The sequence below is a fragment of the Cyprinodon tularosa genome, unplaced genomic scaffold (genome assembly GCF_016077235.1).
Source record: "Cyprinodon tularosa strain WSP-4 unplaced genomic scaffold, ASM1607723v1 ctg562, whole genome shotgun sequence".
In the NCBI taxonomy this organism is placed as follows: domain Eukaryota; kingdom Metazoa; phylum Chordata; class Actinopteri; order Cyprinodontiformes; family Cyprinodontidae; genus Cyprinodon; species Cyprinodon tularosa.
Window position 1 is genome coordinate 345276 of NW_024039299.1, and position 24782 is coordinate 370057.

Sequence of the window (24782 nt, forward strand, 5' to 3'; positions counted from 1 at the left end):
AGTCGTTACCTGATGGGCCAATCAGACGCTCAGATGCTCCGACGCCGATTGATTAACGAGCTTTTAACGAGTCGTGGTCGGACCTCCTCAGTCTCTGTTTTAATGGAGTGACGGATGAAAACCAATCGGCTCCTGAAGCCCAGATTTCCTGCTTTTGCTCAGTTTTTTTTTTTTTGTGTGTGATTTTATCGGGTGGGATGAAGTAAAAATATTAGGATTCATGTTTGAATAAATGTAGAGAAACTGCTGGTTTGCTGTGAGAGAAAACATCCTAAATGTTTGTCGTTAAAATCATCCTGACAAAATAAAGAGGTGAAAGCTTAAGAATCACCACATGGGTTTGTTTGTTTTGTTTGTTTCTTTAACAGTCATTTCTATTAACATGATATAAGAGTGGACCCATTGACTGTCGCCACGCAGGAATTACGGGCGCCATCTTGGGGAGGTCAATCTGCAATCCTAACTAGTTGGTGTAGGCAGCAGGATGTCTGCACTGTGCAGCGGATTACTGTTTGTATGACTTTGTGAAGGATATATATATATATATATATAGAGAGAGAGAGATTTATTTATTTATATATATATATATATATAGAAAAGTGTACCATTTAAAGAGTGTATAAAGTGACAGGAGTTAAAAAAAGCAATGAAAATAAGTCCTGCAATGTAAAGTGTTTTTACAAATGCATTTAAGAATAGACCAATATACATCTGTGGACATTTTTACTATATTTATATATAGAGAGAGAGACAGACGGATATTTGTATACATAGCAATAAAAAAAATGGCTGTTCTTTGCAACATTCATCCATCAGTGAAATATTTGTTTGTTTTCAGCAAAAAAAAACAAACGTGAAAATAAAGTACAATATTCAGCGAGTTAAAATTCTGTTCCCGCTCAACACATCAGTAGAACTGTCGACCTCCCCAAGATGGCGCTCCGAATCACGTCAGCGCCCATAGGTGAGAGCGATCGATGCGGGATCTACTTCTATTATTATCCATGGTCATTCCCTTCCTGCTCAGGACCAGGCATGTGATGTATGACAGGTCACATGATTTGGCTAGTGGCTTCCGGTCTGGCTCTTTCAAAGTAAGACTGATTGATTCCTCTCGTTATCATATTAATCCCTATCTAATTCTAATCAGTCCAATTAGAGTTGGGTTCTAGATTATTTCAGGTGCAGGTACTGAATAATCTCTGGGATCCAATGCAGTTTAACGACTAAAGAACTGAATGAACACCTTTCCCAACTAAATCCTCAGCTTCATCTATCGCCATGACAACTGGACAGAAGAAGGTAAAAATCAGGAGAAAACGTTGAAAAGAGGCTCAAAACACCTGAAATATTATCATTAAGGAGGGAAAGTAAGAAAATGTCAGGAAGTGAAGTAAAAAAAGAAAATTAAATAAAACTAATTTTAAACTAATCAGGATATCTGGCCCTAAATCTCTGAGTTAAAAGACAAAACGCAGTTATTAATTTATTTATTGTTTTAATTTAAATCAATATCTATTAATGCCAAAATAAAACCAGAGTAAATGGGAACGGCTCGCTGCCCGGCTCTTATTTTGAAAGTATAACGCGGAAGTCCGGTCAAAGCTGGTCTTGCGGTTCCTCGCTCCTCTTTTTCTCATTTAAAGCGCAGCTAAAGTTGCGCTCCCGGTGGTTCGGCATGGCGGAGGAACATTACCTGGAGCTCAGTGAGAACCCGGTCCAGTTTGAGCACGCGTCCAGCGTCAACAACGTCTTCTTTGATGAAGCTAACAAGCAGGTAAGCTAGCCTGTTAGCATCCGTCCGGCTAAAGCACCGAGCTAACAGATAGCTCTGTGGTTTAAACTAATGATGGTGACATGAAGCTTCATTGAACAGTTTGGGTTAATTTCTCCAATGATCCCCGCAGTTCATGAAGCTCCATGTGAACATGTCTCCCCCTACTGGTGGAGCGCAGAACTACAGTTAGTGATAGAATATGGGATTTTTAGCAATATTGTTTTTTTTTTTCTTCCCCCATATAAGATCATTTAAAATAGTAAATATTTGGTCTATATAATAATAATAATAATAATAATAATAATAATAATAATAATAATAATAATAATAATAATAATAATAATAAAAAAAAAATATATATATATAGGACCATCAGAAACTGGCAGTGATGCTAACTTAATGATAAATTAGACATTATGAGGACAAATTTGATTGAATTATTTATTATGTTGGCTTAAATTAGTCGGGAAGTTATAATAAAATTTTTCATTTATGTTTAACTCATCAGTTGGTGGTGGTAATATACTTCAACTTGTTTGCTAGCCGCCATAAAACCTTACAAGAAGAAGAAGGATCGCATGCTAAAATTAATTAATTAACTAATTAAGTAAATCCCTAACCAAAAATCTATTCTAAGTGACAAATTAAACTAAATAATCTACGTTCTACGATTTAATTGAAAATGCAAAATTAGCTCCATGACGACGGGGGAGACCGGAGGACTGGATCAGAACCATGGCTGATGATTCTAGCAGGTTCTGTTTAGGGTTGTGGGTTTTTACGTTCTGTTCTGTGTCTGCAGGTGTTTGCGGTGCGTTCAGGCGGAGCTACGGGCGTGGTGGTTAAAGGGCCCGATGACAAAAGCAGCGTTGCCTTCAGGTACATCAAGTCTGGGGGGGAAAAACGGCTTCCCCCTAAAGAAAGGCTCAGAGCCAAACATTCAGACCATCCTGATGTTTTTTTCCAGGATGGACGATCGAGGAGAAGTGAAGTGCATCAAGTTCTCCATTGGGAACAAGATCCTGGCTGTGCAGAGGACGCTGAAGTCTGTGGTGAGTTCAGGGGGCGTTGGTTTCTAGGCGAATGTACCGACCCGGTCGGGGTTCTGTTGATCCGGTTCTTCTGTGTCTCTGCAGGATTTCATCAACTTCATCCCCGACTATCCGCACACAGAGTTCAGTCAGGAGTGTAAGGTGGGTCTCTGCGGACGAGCGGCCCGCTTCCTGAGGTTCTGCTCTCTGCTGACGCTCTCTGTTCCTCCACAGACGAAGAACGCCAGCGTCCTGGGCTTCTGCTGGACCAGCTGGAACGAGGTGGTCTTCGTCACGGACCAGGGAATCGAGTTCTACCAGGTAAGCCTCGGCCTGAATCCGGCTGGTTCCCCCGGAGCGCTTCCGTCCCGTCTGCGTCAGCGGCGTCTCCGTCTCTCCAGGTGTTTCCAGACAAGCGGAGCCTGAAGCTGCTGAAGAGTCAGAACATCAACGTGAACTGGTACCAGTACTGTCCGGAGACGGCCGTCATCCTGCTGTCCACCACGGTGCAGGGGAACGTCCTGCAGCCCTTCGCCTTCAGGGTCTGCTTACTCTCGCTCTGATGATGACGATGATGATGGTCCGTAGGTGTTCACCTTAAATCTGTCCTCCCCAGAACGGCGCCATGACCAAGATGTCCAAGTTTGAGATCGAGCTGCCGGTCGTCCCCAAACCCGCCAAGCTCAGCCTGTCTGAGAGGGACATCGCCATGGCGACCATGTAAGCGATGGGCCGGGCCCTCCGGGGCGACCGGATGAGTTCTGTTTGAAACTGAGCCCTGGTTCTGTCTCTGTTCAGCTACGGCCAGCTGTACGTCATGTACCTGAAGCATCACTCCAGGACGGTGAACAGCCCCGGAGCCGAGGTGGTTCTGTACCACCTGTCCAGGTAAACGCACGGCGGTCCCCTTTCCGTTCCTCCACTTACGGTTCTGATTCGCCTTCATTTTAAACCATGAAAATCTATTTAAAGGAACCAGATTTCTGCATGTCTGGCTTCTTCTAGCCCCGCCCCCTACAGGAAGCAGCCTGCACTCAGCTGGAGGCCATTTCCTTTATAGGAGCAGGAAGTGGGCAGGGCCTAGAGGGGTTTGTGGGAAGCTGTTTGGATATTTTTGGCCGTTATTTGTGGTTAATTGTGAGATCAGAAACACTAGAATCCATCTTGTCCCGCCGTCCTTCAAAAGCTCCAAACTGTAACGGGTCGGCCAATCACGTTGCAGTATTATGGTTAAAGGAGGGGCGTGTGCCTGTGATGAAACCTAGAGCTGTTAAACCAAAACAAAGATGGCGGGTCAGAGGGCGGAGTCCAGCTGCTGCTGTCACATCTGTTTGATAGAATCTATGGCTGAAGTGGTTTCTCATGGAGTCCGCTGCTGTTCCATTTGTTACAGTGATTGGCTGAAACCAGACTTTTAGAGGCGGGAACTAGGCTTCTCATCAGTTCTATTCACTTTATTTCTATAGCTCCAATTAACATCATCTCAGGTCACTTTAGAGAGACTCAACCGGATCATCCAGTCAGATTGATTCAAAGTTTTCCCTCTGAGGACTTTAATTAATAAAGCAGTTTATCTGATCGATGCTCAGTTAACGATCTAATTAGCTTCTCATAAAACATCATTTGTTTCCATAAAGTTTTAATACTTTCAGGTTTTATGAGCCTAACACAGGAAATATTAACCTGGAAAGAGTCTTTCTGTGTGAGCAGAACCGGGTCCGGTCCAACCTGTGGTTCTGTCGTCCTGCAGGGAGGGGATCTGTAAGAAGAGTCACGTGCTGAAGCTGAACACCACGGGGAAGTTTGCTCTGAACATCGTGGACAACCTGGTGGTGGTTCATCACCAGAGTTCTCAGGTCAGTTGGTCGCAACCCGAGACTCGGATCATAGGTAGGAAATTCAGAGACTCGTATAAAGGGGAAGCTTCAGACTGCAGCCGCTGCAGGTTTTACTGTGGATTATTATGGGATGCTAACGGTTCTAAAAACCTGTTCATGTTAGCTGTAGCTTTGCTATAACTTCAGGTCGTTTCAAAATAAATTCACCTCCGACAGTTTCTCTCTGCTAAGCTAATCGTTGCACAAGAGGAAAACAGGTTCCTGCTAAATAAAAGCTCTTCCTGTTCCATTTACGCAGAAGTTTAACTCGTTTCATTTCTACACTTTGGCATGAATTTCACTTTTTTTATGTCTGTAGCGACTCCTTAGCAATCCTTGTCGCTTGAGAGGTGGAGATAGAGTCCTGTATGTGTATGACGCGCTGCCGTCTTTGATCAAGAATGCACACGGAATCCAGGAATTAGCTTTGGTGTTTTAATCCTGTCCAGAGGCTTATGTAGTCACTCACAACAGATTGAAACGTACATGATGTGACATACTGATTCAGATCATAAAGCAAACGGTCAACAAGAAATACGGCTCCCCCGCTCCCCTCTCTCCTCCGGAGTGCAGGTAAACACACCCATTTAAGCAATCAGCTGTCACCGCATGTGTCACCACAGCAACTACGCCCACGTGATACATACACATGCACACCCATCATTATGGCTCCTACACACCAGCCCCTTAATTATTATTCAATAATGACCAATTAACGAATAGGTGACATAAATGCAACAACAATAACCAACATTTTTTCAAACCTGGGAATTAGTGTCCGTCAATAATACATAATTTTAAATCCACACTGAAATCTTCATTCTTCAAGATGAGGTCACAAGTCAAACAACAAATCCATAGTAACAAAGAAATAGAATTAAACTCTTACAAAGTCCAATCAGGAAGTACTGAATAGACTTCTTCAGCAATCCATAAGTCCACAGAATCCTTTGTCGCTGTTAAGGCTAGTTCGTCCTTAATCATATTCAGCCTCCTGCACTAAACAAACCTTTGTAATAGGCCTATCCAAGCAGCTAGTCCGAGTTTTTATCCGCACCTGACGAACAAATCCTCTTCGGTCTGGGAATGTTTGAATCACTCGTCCCATCAACCATGAGTTTCGAGGCGCCGTGCTGTCCATAATGAGAACAAGGTCGCCTACATTGATGTTCCTCTTCACTCTTGTCCATTTCTGGCGCTCCTGCAGCTGAGGTAAATATTCTTTCACCCATCTCTTCCAAAAAAGATCAGACATATATTGGACCTGCTTCCATCTCCTGCGTGCATATATGTCCATTGGTTGAAAGACTCCTGGTGGTATGGATGGACAGGTTTTTAACAATAGGAGGTGATTAGGAGTTAGCGCTTCCAGGTCATTCACATCCATTGAGGCCTTTGTGATTGGTCGGCTGTTGATGATGGCTTCAGCTTCACAAAGAACTGTGTGCAAACCATACTCATCAAGGGTTTGTGCTCTTAAGGTGGAGTTGCGGATAGATCTTATTAGCCGTTCCCATGATCCGCCATGGTGTGAACCAGCTGGTGGATTAAAGTTCTATTTTATTCCCTTTTGTAGCATAACATCCATAATCTGCTCCTTGTTCCACTGTTCAATAGCTGTCCTTAGTTCTCGCTCTGCTCCTATAAAGTTGGTACCATTATCAGAACGAAGTTCTTGGACTTGGCCTCTTCTTGCAACAAAGCGTCTAAATGCATTGATGAAAGAATCAGTGTGCAGGGATGGTGCAACCTCAATGTGAACTGCTCTGATGGCAAGGCAGGTAAAAATTACACCGTATCTTTTGACTGTGTTTCTTCTGCTTTTCACTTCAAAAGGTCCAAAGTAATCTACTCCAACACGAGTAAATGGTGGTTCATCTGGAACAATTCTTTCTTTTGGTAAATCTGCCATCTGTTGGCAAACTGGCATAGCATTAAGGCGTCGACAGATAATACACTTTGATAGCACTTTCCTTATAGCTGTAGTCGCACCAATTATCCAGTATCTCTCTCTCAATTTGGACAACATTAGATTACGGCCTCCATGTCCTACTTGCTGATGAATATGTCTGAGAAGTAGGTGTGAAACATGGAGATTTTTGGTCAGTATAACAGGGTGTTTCATTTCCACAGGCATAGCCAATCTACTGAGTCTACCCCCAACCCTTAGGACTCCATCTTGCAGTCGTGGACAGAGCTTCAGAAGATTGCTAGATACTTTAATGGGTTGTCCCTTTTCTAAACTGGCGAATTCCTCAGGAAATTGCTTTTGCTGACAATATTTAACTATGGCCAGTTCAGCCTTGTCCAAATCTTCCACCCCGAGTGGCTTGGTCACAGTACTTTTCTTGAAGTTGTTCATCTCCTCTTTTACAAAGGACTCCATTTGCTCTCCAGTGAGGTCAGACTTTTCCAGAGTCAGATGTAGCTGTCTCCTTTTCTCCACACAGGACAGAAGCCAGTTTTTTATTTTCAGAATCCATGCAACAGATCTCTTTAAATGTGTCCAGGAAGAAAAATACTGGATCAGGCGAGACAGAGGCTCTTCTTCTGTATGTATGGCATTAACCACTGATATTCTCTTTACCTCAGGATCTTCAGGTGACAGCACAATGATATTTTGTGGACTGACAGGCCATTCACTCATAGGCTGCAGCAAGAACTGAGGTCCTGACAACCACGCAGGATGTGTGATCAATGCATCAGCTTTCACTCCCCTGGAGGCTATGTCTGCTGGGTTACTAGAACTGTCCACATATCTCCATTGTGTGGTATCAGAAACCTTGAGAATTTGTGATACTCTGTTGGCCACAAATACTTTATAGCGTGAGGTCTCATTTTTAATGTACTTGAGAACTGATTCACCGTCTGTCCAGAATATAGATTCCAGCAGCTCCATTTTTAGCTCCCTTCTCCACAGTACATCCATACGGCTTGCCATAGTTGCAGCTATTAGCTCCATCCTAGGGCTGGTTACAGATTTCAGAGGAGCAACTCGAGATTTTCCCATTACAAAGGCAGAATGACGCTCAGAATTCTGGTTCTTTGACACCAAGTAAGTAACTGCTCCGTATCCATCCTCACTGGCATCACAGAAATGGTGCAGCTGTGCTGTCTGGGTCTGTCCAAAATTGATTGGTTTGAGACACCTACTGACCTCAACTTTGTCCAGCAAATGGAGTTGTTTTAGAAATTTCAACCAGCTCTTCGAGAATGACTCGGGTAAAGTCTCATCCCATCCTAATCCCATCCTGCACAGGTCTCTAAGGATTTTCTTTGCTGTCAAAATCACTGGGCTCAGCATTCCAAAAGGATCATAAATGGAAGCGATGGTTGAAAGTATTCCTGTTCTGGTAAGTGGTCTATCCTTAAGCTTCACCTTGAACCTAAATGAGTCACTTTCAATAGACCATTCAACTCCCAGTACTCTTTCAACTGGCAGAGAATCCAACTCCAGGTCCAACTTCTCCATGCATCCTGCTCTATGACTCACAGGGATTATTTTGAGTACATTTGGTCTATTACTCATCCACTTAACGAGAGAAAACCCTCCTTTGGAGCATAAAGCGACCAATTCCTGGTATGAGGTCACCGCTTCTTCCTCTGTGGAAACTGATACAAGGCAATCATCAACATAAAAACTGTTGTTTATCTTGTGTACCACTTCCTTACTGAAGAGATGCCCATAGTCTTCAGCACATCTCCTGAGAGCGTAGTTAGCACAGCTGGGAGAGGATGTAGCCCCAAATAAGTGCACTTTCATCCGGTACTCGGTAGGTTGCTGTTGGAGATCTCCATCTTGCCACCAAAGAAACCTGAGCAGATCAGTGTCATCAGGCGTGACTCGTACCTGGTGAAACATAGACTCAATGTCGGCCATTATCACCACAGCTTCCTTTCTGAAGCGAGTCACAACTCCGATCAGAGAGCTAGTAAGATTAGGGCCTTGGAGCAGTTGAGCGTTCAGTGATGTCCCTTGGTAACTTGCTCCACAGTCAAACACAACTCTGATCTTCTTTTTTGTGGGATGGTAAACTCCATGGTGTGGAATATACCAAACTTTTCCAACAGCTCGATCTAACTCCTTCTCTGGAACCTTCTCAGCATAGCCTTTGGTCAGAAGCTCCTTCATAAAGGTGTTATAATCGTTGTAAAAAGTTGAGTCTTTCTGCAACCTCTGTTTAAGGTGATTTAGACGCTGCTCAACGAGTTTTCGGTTATTTGGCATATGGATGGTACCTTTTTTCAGTGGTAGACCAAGCTCATAATGGCCGTTTGAATGTGTAATTGAGTTATTGGCCATTTCCAGAAAACGCTGATCATCCCTTGACATGGCTGGTTGTTCATCTAAACTGTTCTCTGGAAAGTCATTTTTAAACTGCAGTTGCCAAAGTTCTTCTAGATTTACAACAGAAACTCTGTTAACAGTTATCTGTGGTTGTTTACTGTGCACAACATCATCACTGCCACCTCCAAGCGGTCCATTTACAGTCCATCCAAGCACTGTCCGAGTTGCAAATGGTCCTCCATTCCTACTGCAGACCACTTCAAGTGGCTCCAAGGCTTTTGGCACATTGGTCCCGATTAAGAGCTCAATTTCTGCATCTATCTGGGGTAAATGAATGTGAGTTAAGTAAGGCCATTTTTTAATATCCCTTTCAGTCGGAATATTTCCTTTGTACACCGGCATAGACTCTTGTGTGTACACTTTGGGCAACTCAACAAACTCGTCTCCGTGCAGTGCAGCAACCTCCAGTCCAGATACAGTATTGCTGCTCACAACCCTCTGTTGGCCCATAGTGCGAAGTAGGATGTGTTCTTTCCTCCCAGTAAGATGCAGCTTATTTACAAGGCTCTCTGAACAAAAGACAGCTGTGCTTCCTTGGTCCAAAAAGGCATATGTTGTAACAATTTTACATCCACTTTTAGATTTTATCTGGACAGGCACAATTGGCAGCTTGCAATCTTGGTCTCCAGCCCCTGTAAGACCACTTGACACCAGCATGTTCATACAAACATCTGACTCTTTCTCAGCTTCCTTTGCATCTTTATCTCTGTGGAGTATAGTAGGGTGTTTAAGGCTACACTTTAAACAGGAAATCCTATTGCGGCAATGCTTACTAATGTGTCCTATACACAAACAGCCGAAGCATATGCCATTTCCCCTTAAGAAATCAATCTTCTTCTCGTGTGCCATTTTCCCCAACAGTGTACACGTAGTCAATTTGTGCCCTGCTCCACAGAAAATACATGTATTCATTGCATTTATTCTGATTTTGTTCTCTTCTTTCACAGGCTGAGATTTGTTCTCCACTGGTCTGACAGTAGTTGCAAAGCTGGCTCCTTTGGATCGAGGCATTAACTTTGGCTTGTATGATGCTTTATTTGTTATCTTTGGAGAATCTTGTATATTGCCAAAGACAGGATCTGTCAGAATCTTGACTTGTTTTTCAAGGAAATCTGCAATATCACTGAACTTGACTCTTCTTCCTTGACATTCCTGTAGCTCACATGCTTTAGTTCTCCATCTGTCTCTCAGCTTGTATGGCAGCTTCTTTATGACATTCAGCATATTAGAAGGCATGTCCAAATCATGAAGATACTGCATATCCTCCATTACATTACAGCAGCTTCTGAGGAATATACTGTAGTCCTGTAGAGCCTTCACATCCTCTGACTTTATCGTTGGCCATGAAAGAGCTTTTTCCATGTAGCAATGTGCAACCTTCTGCTCATTCCCAAATTGTTCCTTTAATAAAACTTTGGCTCTTGAATATCCATGATCTGGATTTAAATGTTGGCAACTTCTTACAAGTTCTTTAGCATGACCTTTAGTATGCTGTTTCAGGAAGTATAAACGGTCAGAATTATTTGATGTGTTCCTTTCAACTCCATTCTCAAAGGCCTTTATGAATGTATAATATTTTAACGGATCACCATCAAATATTTGAATCTCTCTCTTTGGAAGAGAATTGAAGCATTGTTGTTGTATTAACAAAGTAGTTATTTCATTTTGCTTCCTCATAATGTCAAAAACATCATTATTTTCCACAGCTGATAGATTTGAATTCATGTTAGCACCAAGTTCTTGATTAATATATTGGTTATTGACTGGTTCCTTATGAAACACGGACAATTGTGGACCTTTGTCACATGAATATGTCATGCTCTCTTTCACAGTGTGTTTTATAGATTCTTTTTCATCCTCCAATCTGGTTCTTTGTTTTGCACGTACTGATGGATGGAATTCATCTGCATTTACATTAAATTGCTGTTGAGATTTTACTCTTTTCAAATATGAGTTCATTCCATCTGATGCTTTCGATCGTTTTCCACTTGTTGAGCTTCGATTTTTGAGTACTTTTAATTCCGCCATTCTTTCAGCAATTTCAGTATCCAGTTGTAGTTTCTCCTTCCTTTTGCGCAGTTTTTCCTCCTCTTCCTCCAGCTGCAATCTTGCTTTTCTTTTACGGAGTTCTTCCTCTTCACTTGCATGCTTTTCTTCCAATAGCCTTTGTCTTGCAGTTAAAGCAGCAAGCTCAGCTTCAGCTCTTAAATGTGCAGAAGAAATTGTAGAGATGTTGGATGAAGATTTATGAGATTCCACATTTGAAATACTGTCACTTGGTTTAATTTCATCTCCATTTATATCACAAATGTTTAATAAAACTCCATTTGTTCCTCTTTGCTCCACAATATGCCTGGATTTATTAGTTTCAGTTATATCCTGTTGTTCATGTGAACTGTTGTGTTGTTCGGTTTTCTTTATCCATTCTTTTATTTCATTTTGAAAAGTTTCTGTGTATTTCATTATGCTTGACAACCATTCAACTTGTTTATCAACTTCTTCCTGTGGCAGTAGAAGCAACAATTGATCATGAGCAGTATAAACACATTCACACAGCTTCTCCAACCTTTCCAGAAATTCCTTTATTTGAGCCACATTCTCTTTTTGTTTCATTAATTCTTTTATTTCTGGTATCAGTCTTTTCATTTTATTCACAAACCGTTTGCGTTCATTTTGCAATCTTTCAACCTTATACATCAAACTCTTCTCAGTAGGTTTGCTTTCTCTTTTCGCACACTCTGTTTCAGAGCGCAAAGTATCACTGTTTGTTTGACTCATTTTGATTTTCCTTTTTATTCTGGTTTGTTCTTCAATAAAAAATATCAAATAGTCTTAGATTCTCAGTTTGTGATAAACAGAGTAGTCAATTTCAACAAAGCATCATAATCCTTTGAAATTCCAAAGCATCGCATTATTCAAACCACCATAAGCAAATAAAGTGTGCGCAGAACCCTCATTGTACGTCATCCTTATCCGATCAGCATTTTCATTCAGAAGCGGAGGGATTGGAACGCTCCAGCATTAATGCACACGGATTCCTTTTCACAAACAGATAAGAGACAGGTGGCTTACCTGTTCTTCAGTGAATGACGTTTGGGTGTGGCGCGTTTCCACATTAACTCTGGCGCAGCAGGCACTTACTTGGCGTTCACCTGATGCCGCTGTGGCTTGAATTCCGAGTGATGGCTTTCATTAAAGGCCTTTCTTGTTGACAAAATGTAGCGACTCCTTAGCAATCCTTGTCGCTTGAGAGGTGGAGATAGAGTCCTGTATGTGTATGACGCGCTGCCGTCTTTGATCAAGAATGCACACGGAATCCAGGAATTAGCTTTGGTGTTTTAATCCTGTCCAGAGGCTTATGTAGTCACTCACAACAGATTGAAACGTACATGATGTGACATACTGATTCAGATCATAAAGCAATCGGTCAACAAGAAATACGGCTCCCCCGCTCCCCTCTCTCCTCCGGAGTGCAGGTAAACACACCCATTTAAGCAGCTGTCACCGCATGTGTCACCACAGCAACTACGCCCACGTGATACATACACATGCACACCCATCATTATGGCTCCTACAATGTCATTAACATCATAAACGTTGGTCACATTTCTTATAAAGCCAGAAAAAACTTTCACTTTTTTCCTGCCTTGTTCCTCCTGTTTTGAAAATCCTGCTCTTTATGATGTCATTTGGGGAAATAACTACTCCCCCCACATAATAGCCCGCCCTCTAGCAGGCGCTATCTCTCTGCTAACCAATGGAAACGGACATGGCTCAGCTGAGGGCTCAGCTAAGAGCTAAGCTAAGGGCTAAGCTAAGGGCTCCTCTAAGGGCTCAGCTAAGGGCTAAGCTACGTGCTCAGCTAAGGGCTCCTCTAAGAGCTAAGCTAAGAGCTAAGCAAAGGGCTCCTCTAAGAGCTAAGCTAAGAGCTAAGCAAAGGGCTCCTCTAAGAGCTAAGCTAAGAGCTAAGCTACGGGCTCAGCTAAGGGCTCCTCTAAGAGCTAAGCTAAGAGCTAAGCAAAGGGCTCCTCTAAGGGCTCAGCTAAGGGCTCCTCTAAGAGCTAAGCTAAGAGCTAAGCAAAGGGCTCCTCTAAGAGCTAAGCTAAGAGCTAAGCTACGGGCTCAGCTAAGGGCTCCTCTAAGAGCTAAGCAAAGGGCTACTCTAAGGGCTCAGCTAAGGGTTCCTCTAAGAGCTAAGCTAAGAGCTAAGCTAAGGGCTCCTCTAAGGCTAAGCTAAGAGCTAAGCTAAGGGCTCAGCTAAGAGCTAAGCAAAGGGCTCCTCTAAGAGCTAAGCTAAGAGCTAAGCAAAGGGCTCCTCTAAGAGCTAAGCTAAGAGCTAAGCTACGGGCTCAGCTAAGGGCTCCTCTAAGAGCTAAGCTAAGAGCTAAGCAAAGGGCTCCTCTAAGGGCTCAGCTAAGGGTTCCTCTAAGAGCTAAGCTAAGAGCTAAGCTAAGGGCTCCTCTAAGGCTAAGCTAAGAGCTAAGCTAAGGCCTCAGCTAAGAGCTAAGCTAAGGGCTCCTCTAAGGGCTCAGCTAAGGGCTAAGCTAAGAGCTAAGCTACGGGCTCAGCTAAGGGCTCCTCTAAGAGCTAAGCTAAGAGCTAAGCTAAGGGCTCCTCTAAGAACTAAGCTAAGGGCTAAGCTAAGAGCTAAGCTACGGGCTCCTCTAAGAACTAAGCTAAGAGCTAAGCTAAGGGCTCCTCTAAGAACTAAGCTAAGAGCTAAGCTAAGGGCTCAGCTAAGAGCTAAGCTACGGGCTCAGCTAAGGGCTCCTCTAAGGGCTCCTCTAAGAACTAAGCTAAGAGCTAAGCTAAGGGCTCAGCTAAGAGCTAAGCTACGGGCTTAGCTAAGGGTTCCTCTAAGAGCTAAGCTAAGAGCTAAGCTAAGGGCTCCTCTAAGGGCTCAGCTAAGGGCTCCTCTAAGAGCTAAGCTAAGAGCTAAGCTAAGGGCTCCTCTAAGGCTAAGCTAAGAGCTAAGCTAAGGGCTCAGCTAAGAGCTCAGCTAAGGGCTCCTCTAAGAGCTAAGCTAAGAGCTAAGCAAAGGGCTCCTCTAAGGGCTCAGCTAAGGGTTCCTCTAAGAGCTAAGCTAAGAGCTAAGCTAAGGGCTCCTCTAAGGCTAAGCTAAGAGCCAAGCTAAGGGCTCAGCTAAGAGCTAAGCTAAGGGCTCAGCTAAGGGCTAAGCTAAGAGCTAAGCTACCGGCTCAGCTAAGGGCTCCTCTAAGGGCTCAGCTAAGGGCTCCTCTAAGAGCTAAGCTAAGAGCTAAGCCACGGGCTCCTCTAAGAACTAAGCTAAGAGCTAAGCTAAGGGCTCAGCTAAGAGCTAAGCTACGGGCTCAGCTAAGGGCTCCTCTAAGGGCTAAGCTAAGAGCTAAGCTACGGGCTCAGCTAAGGGCTCCTCTAAGAGCTAAGCTACGGGCTCAGCTAAGGGCTCCTCTAAGGCTAAGCTAAGAGCTAAGCTAAGGGCTCCTCTAAGGCTAAGCTAAGAGCTAAGCTGAGGGCTCAGCTAAGAGCTAAGCTAAGAGCTAAGCTAAGGGCCAAGCACCTGTGCTAACCACGTCAGCTTCTCCACAAATCGTGAACTGAAGAGTGGCTCGATACAAACTGTCCGTTACGAAGCTTTAAAGGTCAGACCTGTGAATAATTTGACTGTCAAACTGCTTACCTTCATAGCCTGTAAACAAGTTAGCATCGCCGCTAACGTTTCTGTCCTCGGCTGTTTTGAGCAGCAGGTGGTTTTTATAAGATGAACAATCTTCTCTGTGCTTCACAAACAGACTTTTCTTAACAATAATCTGATTGGGTGTTAAAGTGATCTATGGCCTTCCCTCTCCGGCGGCCATCTTTACAAACGTCAGGAGGACGGGGCGTGGAACGTCAAAATGACTCGTTTAGAAGACGGCTAAATGTGGAGATTATTAAAGCTTTCTGCCTGATCTAAAACCTGCTCACTGAGGGCCTCATTGTTTAGACTTTTATTTTCTAATGTAGAATAATTTATGTGCCTTTAAAGTAAAGTACTAAGATGTTTCATAACTAAACATTTAATTCATGTAACAACAAAAAAATATATAGTTTAATCCCAGCATAAACATTTTTTCTAAAGGGATCAATATTTAACTTTATTTTTAAATGATAGAAATGATTCCTCTGCTTATATAATGAAATGTTTCTGTAAAAATGGAGCCTGATGAAAGATCATCCAGGTCTGGATTATTAATCTCAGCTTCAAAGAGTTAAATTAATTTAGAGAGATAATCTTCCATCCGTCACCAGAAACTTGATTCTGGACTTAGATGGATTGAAGGCTGTTTTTATTCTTTATTCCTGTTTCTCTTCCATCAGACGTCGCTGATCTTCGACATCAAGCTGAAGGAGCCTGAATGCGCCGTTAACACTCACCAGCCGGTCCTGCCGGCCCGCTCCATCCACCCCTACAGGATCCCTTTATCAGGTAATCCTCAGGTTCTGCTCGGACCTACGGTCCAGGTTTAGTCCCACGCTGCTCTCAGTGCTGCTGTTCCCGCAGGTCCGGCCGCCGTCCCGACTCAGCCTCCGGTTCCGTGTCAGCTGTGTATCCTTTCAGCACAGATCGGGTTCTGGGTCAGAACTGGAGCCCGGTTATTGACGAACAAACCTGTTTCTCTCTGGTTTCCATGGCAACGTTTCAACTGAGCCTCGCTGATTGAAGTTCAGAACATTTCTAAGGTTCCTGAGCGTCTGGAGGAGCTAGAACTAGATTAGAACCTTTTCCACGTCTGAATGAGTGAAGCTTCCTGTTGAAACGAATCCACAATAATCAGCAAAAAAAACTAATTCTTCTCCTTTAATATTATTATTAGATATTTTTCAGAAGTCGGTTCGGTTCTTTCATGCCCTGCCAGTTCTGTTTGGTCCAGCTTGCTGAAGCTACAAGGAAAGTTTGTACATGGAAATAAAAAAATAAAAACGCAACCCAGAAATAAAACCTTCAAAAGTTCCTAATAAAAAATTTTTTGAAAATAATTTTTTCATTTTTCTTACATGTAAATTTTTCCCAAATTTTTTCAAACTTTAAACTTTATTTTACAAATTATATATTTTTATATTTTTTTTCTTCCGATTTCTTCCCTTCCAATCGAGCTTCAGTGATTATTTTCTGCCCCTCCTCCCCCAGGAGTGATGGGAAGTGTTTTTTATTTTTTTTTTGATAAAATCAGAGAAAATAACAAATTATTCTCCAAACGTCTTTTAAAAGTTTAATTTCTGCTGTTGTTTTTTCTTCTTATTTGCGATAATAATGTAACAGAATTGACTCCATATCCCAGAGGAACCGGTTCTGACCGGATCTTTTTCTCTTTCTTCGTTTCTTTAAAGTTTTTAGGAAATTAAATCCAGACGTGATTCAAACTTAACGATTGAAAAACGTAGAATTAAAGCGGAGTTCCGGTGATTCTGGTAGAAGAAGAAGAAAACGCACCAAAGATGCTCCCATCGCCATGGAAACCAACATTTCTCATCAACTAATTTCTGCTTTTAGCCTCAGAGTGAAACCGTGAAAACGGTTTGATCGCTTTGAAAAATGAAAATTTCCCTCTGTTGTTGAATCTATTTATCCCGTATCTATGTCACCCTGGTATTTCTCTATTTATCAGATTAGAGTTTCTGTTTGGTTTAATCTGAACGGAGCAGAAGTTTAGTTTCAGGATGATTTCAATAAACCTGCTGCGGTTTGTTCTCTTTTATTCCCTAAATCTCGTCTTCTTTCTGCGGTTCTGGTCTCGGACTCGTCGGGTCGAGTCTTTTCGCTCATTGGCAGCAGAATCCAGTAGAACCTTCAGAAGGTTTTGTTCTGAATTCGTCTTCTTCTTTCTTTCTTGTCCCTCCTGAAGATCAGAGGGTTCGGTTCTGGGTCCGATTCCCGGTTCTGTTTGGTTCCTGCTGAGTGGATCAATGAGCAGAAGGTCCGTTTGGGTCAGAACCGTGGTTCTAGAAGCCGGTTCTGACCCTGACGCTCTGAGCAGGCGTCGTGTTTTAGGTGTTTTTCCTGATTTCTGGGTCCAGATTCTTCATCGTGGAGCGTCTTCCAGCCCGACATCATCATCAGCGCCAGCGAAGGTTTGCTTCACTTCCTGTTTCCTCTGAACCAATCAGCAGGAGGATGTTTCTGATTGGTTCCCCCCGTTCTCCAGGCTACCTGTGGTACCTGCAGGTGAGGCTGCCCCCTGCTGTCCGCCTGCTGCAGGACAAAGGCAAACTGATGGACTTCCTGCTGCGGCGCTGGGACTGCAAGATGGTCATCCTGTCTGTGTGCTCGCAGAGTAGGTCTGAGCCGACGCCGCCGGACAGAACCAGCCGTGCGCCGCGGCCCGGCTAACGTCTCTCTTCCTCTTCCAGTTCTGGAGGCGCAGGAGAACGGCAGCCTTCCCGTCGTGGCGACCGTCTTTGACAAACTCAACCAGGTGTACAAGGAGTACCTGGAGGCGGAGCAGAGCTACACGGCGGTGAGTTCAGGGACCGGCGGTGAGTCCGAAACCGCAACCCTTCCCCTAAACACGGTTCTGTCTTCTGTAGGCGGTGGAATCGGGTCCGACTCGAGGCGCCGCCGCTCAGAAACGGCCCGTCAGGACGCAGGCGGTCATCGACCAGTCGGACATGTACACGCATGTTCTGTCGGCGTTCACGGAGAGGAAGGTACTAACGGCGGTGGGGGGGGGAGTTCTGCTGGTTCTGGTTTCACAGATGAAGTCCAATCAAAGGTTATTGGATCAGTACCAAGCGCCGTCCGTCCCACATCCTGGGCCTCAGCCTGTGGTTCTGATCCGGTCCAATAGAACTCCAGCTCGCTTTCACAGCAGCCTGGACCCGGTTCTGATCCAGATCCTGTATGAAGCTGATCAGCAGGGAGCATGAATGGGTCTAAAAATGGCAGCAGGGAACCCAGAGGATCAGAACCAGCAGAACTTCCTCTGGTTTCTGGTTTCTTGGCGCTCTGAGTTCTGCTGTAGGGATGTTTGGCGCCCCCTGCTGGATCTCTGAGCTCATTACACCAAAGAGTAAATATTTAGCAGAAGTTTAAGGATTAAAATAAGTGAAATTCTTTAGAACCGTCTGAACGGAGCTGGGTCCAATAACGCCATCATAAAGATGATGATGATGAGTAGCTTCATCAGAACCTGCTTTGTCTCCTGCAGGACGTGTCCCATAAGTTCATCATAGCGGTTCTGATGGAGTACATCCGCTCTCTGAACCAGAACCAGATCACCGTCCAGGTAAGACCGGACCGTCCAGGTAAGACCGGACCGCGGCTCCCGCCTGGACCGGTTCTGCGTCTATCTGACCCTTCGCTCTGACCGCTGTGTTTCAGCACTACCTGTACGAGCTGGTCATCAAGACCCTGGTCCAGAACAGCCTGTTCTACATGCTGCACCAGTTCCTCCAGTACCACGTCCTGAGCGACTCCAAACCGCTGGTGAGTTCTGATCCGGAAGCCGGGCTCCGTCCCATTAGCTGAACACAGCAGAACTGAAGCAGAACCTCATTTAATGGGTTCTAATGGGTCGACCCGCACAGTGGAGCGACCGCGTCATTATTTTAAAGGTCCCATATAAAATGAAACGGTTTTAACATAACGCCGACCGACTGTTTTAACGCAGTGACACTTAACACAGTAACGCCTACGGTTTTAACGCAATGATGCCGACGGTGTTAACGCAGTAACGGCTACGGTGTTAAGTCAGGAACGGCTACAGTTTTAACGCAGGAACGGCTACGCTGTTAACGCAGGAACGGCTACGGTGTTAACGCAGGAACGGCTACAGTTTTAACGCAGGAACGGCTACGCTGTTAACGCAGGAACGGCTACGGTGTTAACGCAGGAACGGCTACGGTGTTAACGCAGGAAGAAGGCTACGGTTTTAATGCATTGACGCATACGGTTTTAACGCAGGAACGCCGACGGTGTTAACGCAGGAAGAAGGCTACGGTTTTAACGCAGTGACGCCAACAGACGGTTTTAACGCAGGAACAGCTACGTTGTTAACGCAGGAACGGCTACAGTTTTAACGCAGGAACGGCTACAGTTTTAACGCAGGAACGGCTACGTTGTTAACGCAGGAACGGCTACAGTGTTAACGCAGGAACGCCAACAGTGTTAACGCAGGAAGAAGGCTACGGTTTTAACGCAGTGACGCCGACGGTTTTAACGCAGTGACGCCAACAGACGGTTTTAACGCAGGAACGGCTACGTTGTTAACGCAAGAACGCCGACGGTTTTAACGCAGGAAGAAGGTACGGTTTTAACGCAGTGACGCCAACAGACGGTTTTAACGCAGGAACGGCTACGTTGTTAACGCAAGAACGCCGACGGTTTTAACGCAGGAAGAAGGTACGGTTTTAACGCAGTGACGCCAACAGACGGTTTTAACGCAGGAACGGCTACGTTGTTAACGCAAGAACGCCGACGGTGTTAACGCAGGAAGAAGGTACGGTTTTAACGCAGTGACGCCAACAGACGGTTTTAACGCAGGAACGGCTACGTTGTTAACGCAAGAACGCCGACGGTGTTAACGCAGGAAGAAGGTACGGTTTTAACGCAGTGACGCCGACGGTTTTAACGCAGGAACGCTGACGGTGTTAACACAGGAAGAAGGCTACGGTTTTAACGCAGTGACGCGGACGGACGGTTTTAACGTATTAACGGTGATGGTTTTTATCGTAGTAATGCCGATGGTTTTTAAAGTAACAGCGACCTATTTAACCTAGTAACGCCAATGGTTTTATGCAGTAACACTGATTGTTCTTAAAGTAACGGCGACGGTTATGACGTAGTAACGCAGGCTGTTTCGACGCAGCAGCACCAACGGTTTTGACGGCTGCTGTGTTTTAACGTAGCAGATATTTTAACGTAACTACCCACTGCGATCGATACGTTGTGCGCTGAATATGCCGCTGAGAACCCTGTGGTCGTAAATCTAAGGTCTAAACATCCGGCGGATCCAGTTGGTTCTGGAGGAGCTGCTGAGGAACTCCCGATCATTCAGGAGGAAGAAGGAACTTTTAGACAAAGTGTTTGTTTGTTTTCTTACGCAAAAAGTTTTAGTGATTCCAGAATCTTCTTCTTCCTGCAGGCCTGCCTGCTGCTGTCTCTGGAGAGCACCTACCCTCCTGCTCACCAGCTGTCTCTGGACATGCTGAAGGTACCGCCGCACCGCGGACGCTCCCTTCTAGCTCCTCCCCCCCACCATGTTGACCCGGTTCTGTTGTTGATTCTGCAGCGCCTCTCCACGGCCAACGACGAGATCGTGGAGGTTCTGCTGTCCAAGCAGCAGGTTCTGGGCGCGCTCCGCTTCATCCGCAGCGTCGGTACGTCTGGCGGCATATTCGGGTCCAGAACTTTCCCGGTCGCTCCTGCTGACATGTTGGTTCTGATCCAGGCGCCCATGACAACGTGTCGGCCCGGAAGTTTCTGGACGCGGCACGCCAGACGGGGGACCAGATGTTGTTCTACACCGTGTTCCGGTCATTCCAGCAACGGAACCAGCGTCTCAGAGGACACCCGTCCTTCAACCCAGGTCAGAACCAGAACCCGAGGTTCTGGTTTAAAGCTGCTGGTTCTGTTGGTGCTTTATGGTCACTTTATGCTAATAAAAACAAGATGGAGGACGGGTGGTTCTAGAAACGCATCTGTAGTTAAACGTTTTCCCGGTACTGATTCTTCTCCCATCGATCCACCAAATGTTCTGCTGATGTTTTTTTTAGTCCGAATTTTCTTTTTCTTTCTTACGAATAACGAGGAATGGAAGCAAACATTCAGGGTGGATGGAAGGCGGAGCTTCGCTTGATTCCAACCAATCAGGGAACTCCTGAAGCCCGGAGGGTCCGGTCCAGGGCCCAACTGACCCCTGCTCATGTTTAACTATTTATAGAAATGATCCAAAGTCAGTCACATGGTGTTTCATCCACACGCCTTTCAAACGGGGCTTTAAAATTTCTAAAACATGTTTCAAAATTATTTTTACACAAATAATTTTTGTTTTATAGCTGCGTAAACAAATAAAATGAGATTTAAAATTCCACCTGAAATGTGACTCTGCAGGAGTAATGCATCAGCAGGTATTCATTTTTAAGCCCCGCCCCCTAATGGCCGCCATCATTGGAAATTAGAGACTCTGACCTTTCCAAGGAGGGGTCAGAGGTCATTGTGTGACCATTTCAGGTGATGTAACTGGCATGCTTTACATAAGCTGCTCTGTTTTTATTTTCTATCCAGTTTGGGGATTTTATTGGTAAATTTCAGTGAAATAATGATAAAATCTGAGGATCAAAGGCTTTGCTTCATGCAGAAAGTCTCCATTAATGGAAATCAGAATATTTATCTGATTTGATTCACTTTGATGAGGAGAAAAATGCATTTTTTGCACATTTGGATTTGTCCCATAATCCCAGTTCCTCCCAGCTCTCTTTCCACTAAAACCTTTATGGAACAAACATGTTTCATCTTATTCCGTCCAAATTAGCTTGATTTATAGTCAACATGTGGATCTATAAAGTCTGAGTTTCTAATGGGCTTTCATGGTGTTTATTTTGGAAAAAGATTTCGGCTAGGCTACGTTTTTTTTTTTTTTCTTTGTTTAATCGCCTATAAATCAGAACTGGTGACATTTAGGATAATGTTTCCACCTGGAAACTATTCCTTGATGCTTTTCTGTTATACAAATATAAACTATCTCCAATTTATAGTTTGGAAGCTGGACTTAATTTAAGTCTCATTTGCAATTTAAGGCCTGATTTGCTCCCTAACTGGGATTAACCTGAAAACGGATCCGGTTCTACGGCCAGAACCGTCCGACCCGCTTCCTGGTTGGAGATATTTCTCTTCAATAGTTCCAGATTTTCAGCCTCGTTCAGTGAAAACTTTGTTTCTTTACGTCTAAATGTTTGTTAGAGGAATTAAAGATGGAGAGGAAAGAGTTAAACGGCTTCCTGGTTTCCTTTAATCCGACTTTAACTGCGATGAAACGATGGATGTAGATTACAGATCTTCTCATTCTAGAGTTAGTAGGAAACTTGTGTCTCAGGAAGACATTTCCAATCAGCTTTTCTGCTGAAATTGATCTGAAAATAAATAAAAAGTTTAATTTGAATAAGATGATGGCCAAAAAAAAAGAGGATTTTAGTCGTTTCTTCTTTTAATTAAAGCAGATTAGTTTATTCTCTCCTTTATTGAAGGGAAATAAATGTATTTAATCAAATGTTGATTCTTTTTGCTGTGAATTGGGATGAATGGAGATAAAAGAACCAGAGATGAAGGAATGTGTGGTTGATCTAATTCAGATCTATAGAAAAGCTGTCCTAGAGTGCAGAGGTCTGGTTAACGGTGCGTCTGTTGCCAGGGGAACACTGCGAGGAGCACGTGGCCTACTTCAAGCAGCTGTTTGGGGAGCAGGCGCTGATGAAGCCGTCCACCGTGTGAACCCGACGGTGAAGGACGCAGAAATCCGCTTCTAGAAGCTGCATCTTCAGAGACGCTGTAAAGCATCAGCCATCAAAGAATCGGGACGGTTTCAGTGGAACATTTAAAAGATAAAAATGTTTTTTTCTGTAAATAAAACCGTCAGATCAGCCGTCGGCTGATGTGTCACCTGGAGGGGGCGGAGCCAGAGGCTGCACCTGTTGGAGTGATGCTGCATTCCTTTCATGTAAATCTGTTCATTTTGTAAAATAAATGATTTTAATAAACCAGAATGATGTCTTTAAATATCCTCTCTAGTTCTTGCTTTTCTACGTTACAAATTACTGTAAAATATAAATATCTCCTTTAAACTGAAAAATATGAAAATTCCACTTTTAAGGAAAGTTTGTTGCATTAATAAAAATTTATTTTACTGTATGATAAAAATATCAATATAAAAAGTTTTATGCATATTTAAAAATGGCCAGTCTGCAGTTGCCCTGTACTTCCACTAGGGGGCGTTTAGCCCACTAACTAATCCAATGTTCATATTTTTCCACCAAGATGTGAGACTTTGGGGGAAATTTAAAGGTTTAAGTTCTTAAAAGTGGAATAAAAGATTTAAAATGAAAAATAATTTAAACTGCAGCAGAAACATGAACAGTTCTTAATTATTATTCAGTGAATAATTTTTTTCTAAGTTATGAAACTGAATCAGTTATGAAGTTCTTAGTATTCAGCTCCTTTAAGACAAACAAAATACTGAAGTTATTTCTGAATTTACGATTTAATTCTAGAGCAGAGAAGGTTTGAAACAGGAAACCAGTAAAAAGCAGAGAATTAATGAAGAACATTAAACTTTGTGTTTGTTTCTGCAGCATCGTTCTTCTTTCGGTCTGTTGCCTAAAATCCCGATAAATTATGTTGAAGTTTCTGGTTAGAAAATTTGTAAATATTCCAGAGGTATTTGATTCTATTCAGTTTATTTCTATAGCTCCAATTCACATCATGTCATCTCAGGTCACTTTCCAGTTCACCAGATCATCCAGTCAGATTGATTCAAAGTTTTCTATCTAAGGAAAACCAGTTGATTGCATCGACTCATTGACTCTTCAGCAATCCCTCACACTAAGCATGCTTGTAGCGACAGTGGAGAGGAGAAACTCCCTTTGAACAGGAAGAAACCTCCAGCAGAACCAGGCTCAGTGTGAGCGGCCATCTGCTGAGGCCCACTGGGGTTCAAGGAGACAGAAGCAGACATAGAAAAAGAAGCATAGATACAAAAGGCAACTGTCAACCAGCTCCACAGGCGGCCCCGTCCAGGAAACACACAGCCAGGCAGACGAGCTCCGAGCCAGCTCCCATGTCAGAGGAAGCAGATGAAGCAGAATGATGAAAAAGGGGTCCCTATGTCCTCCAGCAGTCTAAGCCTATAGCAGCAGAACTATAGATATTGGGAAATTCTTATGAATTTTATTTAGAAATTGTTTCTATAAAACTGGCGCTGCAGAATAAATCAAACTCCAGTTCTATTAAAGTATTAATGAACGTTTATATAAACTGCTGCAACAGGTGTTAGATGTTAATTGAAGTGCTGAATATTCATGATGTCACCTGCACTCGTCCCCCTGCTGGACTGTTTATAGGTCAGCATCCGCTGCAGCAGCTCCTCTGGGACCTGACCTTTAGTAAAGATGTAAACAGGATGCAAATAAAAACTTCATCTTTCCTTCTTCCAAAGCTCGTCTGGACAGGCGGCCCAGTCGTTGCTGCTCGTCCTTCAAAGCTCAACACTAAAAACTCGATCATGGGTAGGAAAGGCCTGCTGTGCTGAATCCAGACAGCCTTATGGGCGCCATGACAGGACGGACGACCACATGAAAGACACTCATAAAATTAGGACCATTTAGGAAATGATCTATAAAAGACTAAAGTTTAAAATGTAGCCAACAGCCGAGTCTCTAAAACACCTGAATGCGAGAACTTTAGCGTGTGTCACTCTGCCTCCTCTCACCCAGAGGATTATGGGTAACCAAATAACATTAGGAGCTCTTCATGCTAACTCCTGCTTCCTCTTCCTAGCTCCTTCCTAACTGCTAGCTCTATTCAGAAATGCTAATCATAAAAACCACTGAAACTATGTTAGCCGTTAGCGATTTGACTCTGGTCTAGTTCAGCGGTAACCAATTAAACCTGGGTTTAACCGGAGACTAAGCCATTCTCAAGCACATATCAAGGAGCTCATTCTGAGCCTGGATCCAGATTTATTGTTGATTCTGTTCATGGTGGAGAATCCTGCTTCACAGCAGCAGGTTGAGCCAAA

At 43.7% G+C, this 24782-nt stretch overlaps 1 protein-coding gene across 1 annotated transcript; it reads left to right on the forward strand.

Annotated features, from left to right (window-relative positions):
* The first annotated feature begins 1572 nt into the window (after positions 1-1572).
* Positions 1573-22765, forward strand: rmc1 (regulator of MON1-CCZ1). Its single transcript, XM_038305735.1, has 21 exons — positions 1573-1777; positions 2580-2656; positions 2745-2829; positions 2914-2970; positions 3043-3129; positions 3210-3350; positions 3425-3528; positions 3607-3696; positions 4559-4664; positions 15373-15481; positions 15557-15601; positions 17071-17124; positions 17199-17327; positions 17404-17510; positions 17581-17700; positions 18201-18278; positions 18374-18478; positions 20136-20204; positions 20283-20370; positions 20442-20579; positions 22401-22765. The coding sequence occupies exons 1-21, from the start codon at positions 1679-1681 to the stop codon at positions 22478-22480; spliced, it is 1968 nt and encodes a 655-aa protein (XP_038161663.1). The 5' UTR covers positions 1573-1678; the 3' UTR covers positions 22481-22765.
* Positions 22766-24782: the final 2017 nt, after the last annotated feature.

Bases quoted from the DNA above. Each gene is read 5' to 3' on its own strand.
- rmc1 (XM_038305735.1), top strand. From the start codon at position 1,679: ATGGCGGAGGAACATTACCTGGAGCTCAGTGAGAACCCGGTCCAGTTT. The intron at 3,529-3,606 runs GTAAGCGATGGG...GTCTCTGTTCAG, and splicing joins GACATCGCCATGGCGACCAT to CTACGGCCAGCTGTACGTCA. The intron at 17,328-17,403 runs GTAGGTCTGAGC...TTCCTCTTCCAG, and splicing joins CCTGTCTGTGTGCTCGCAGA to TTCTGGAGGCGCAGGAGAAC.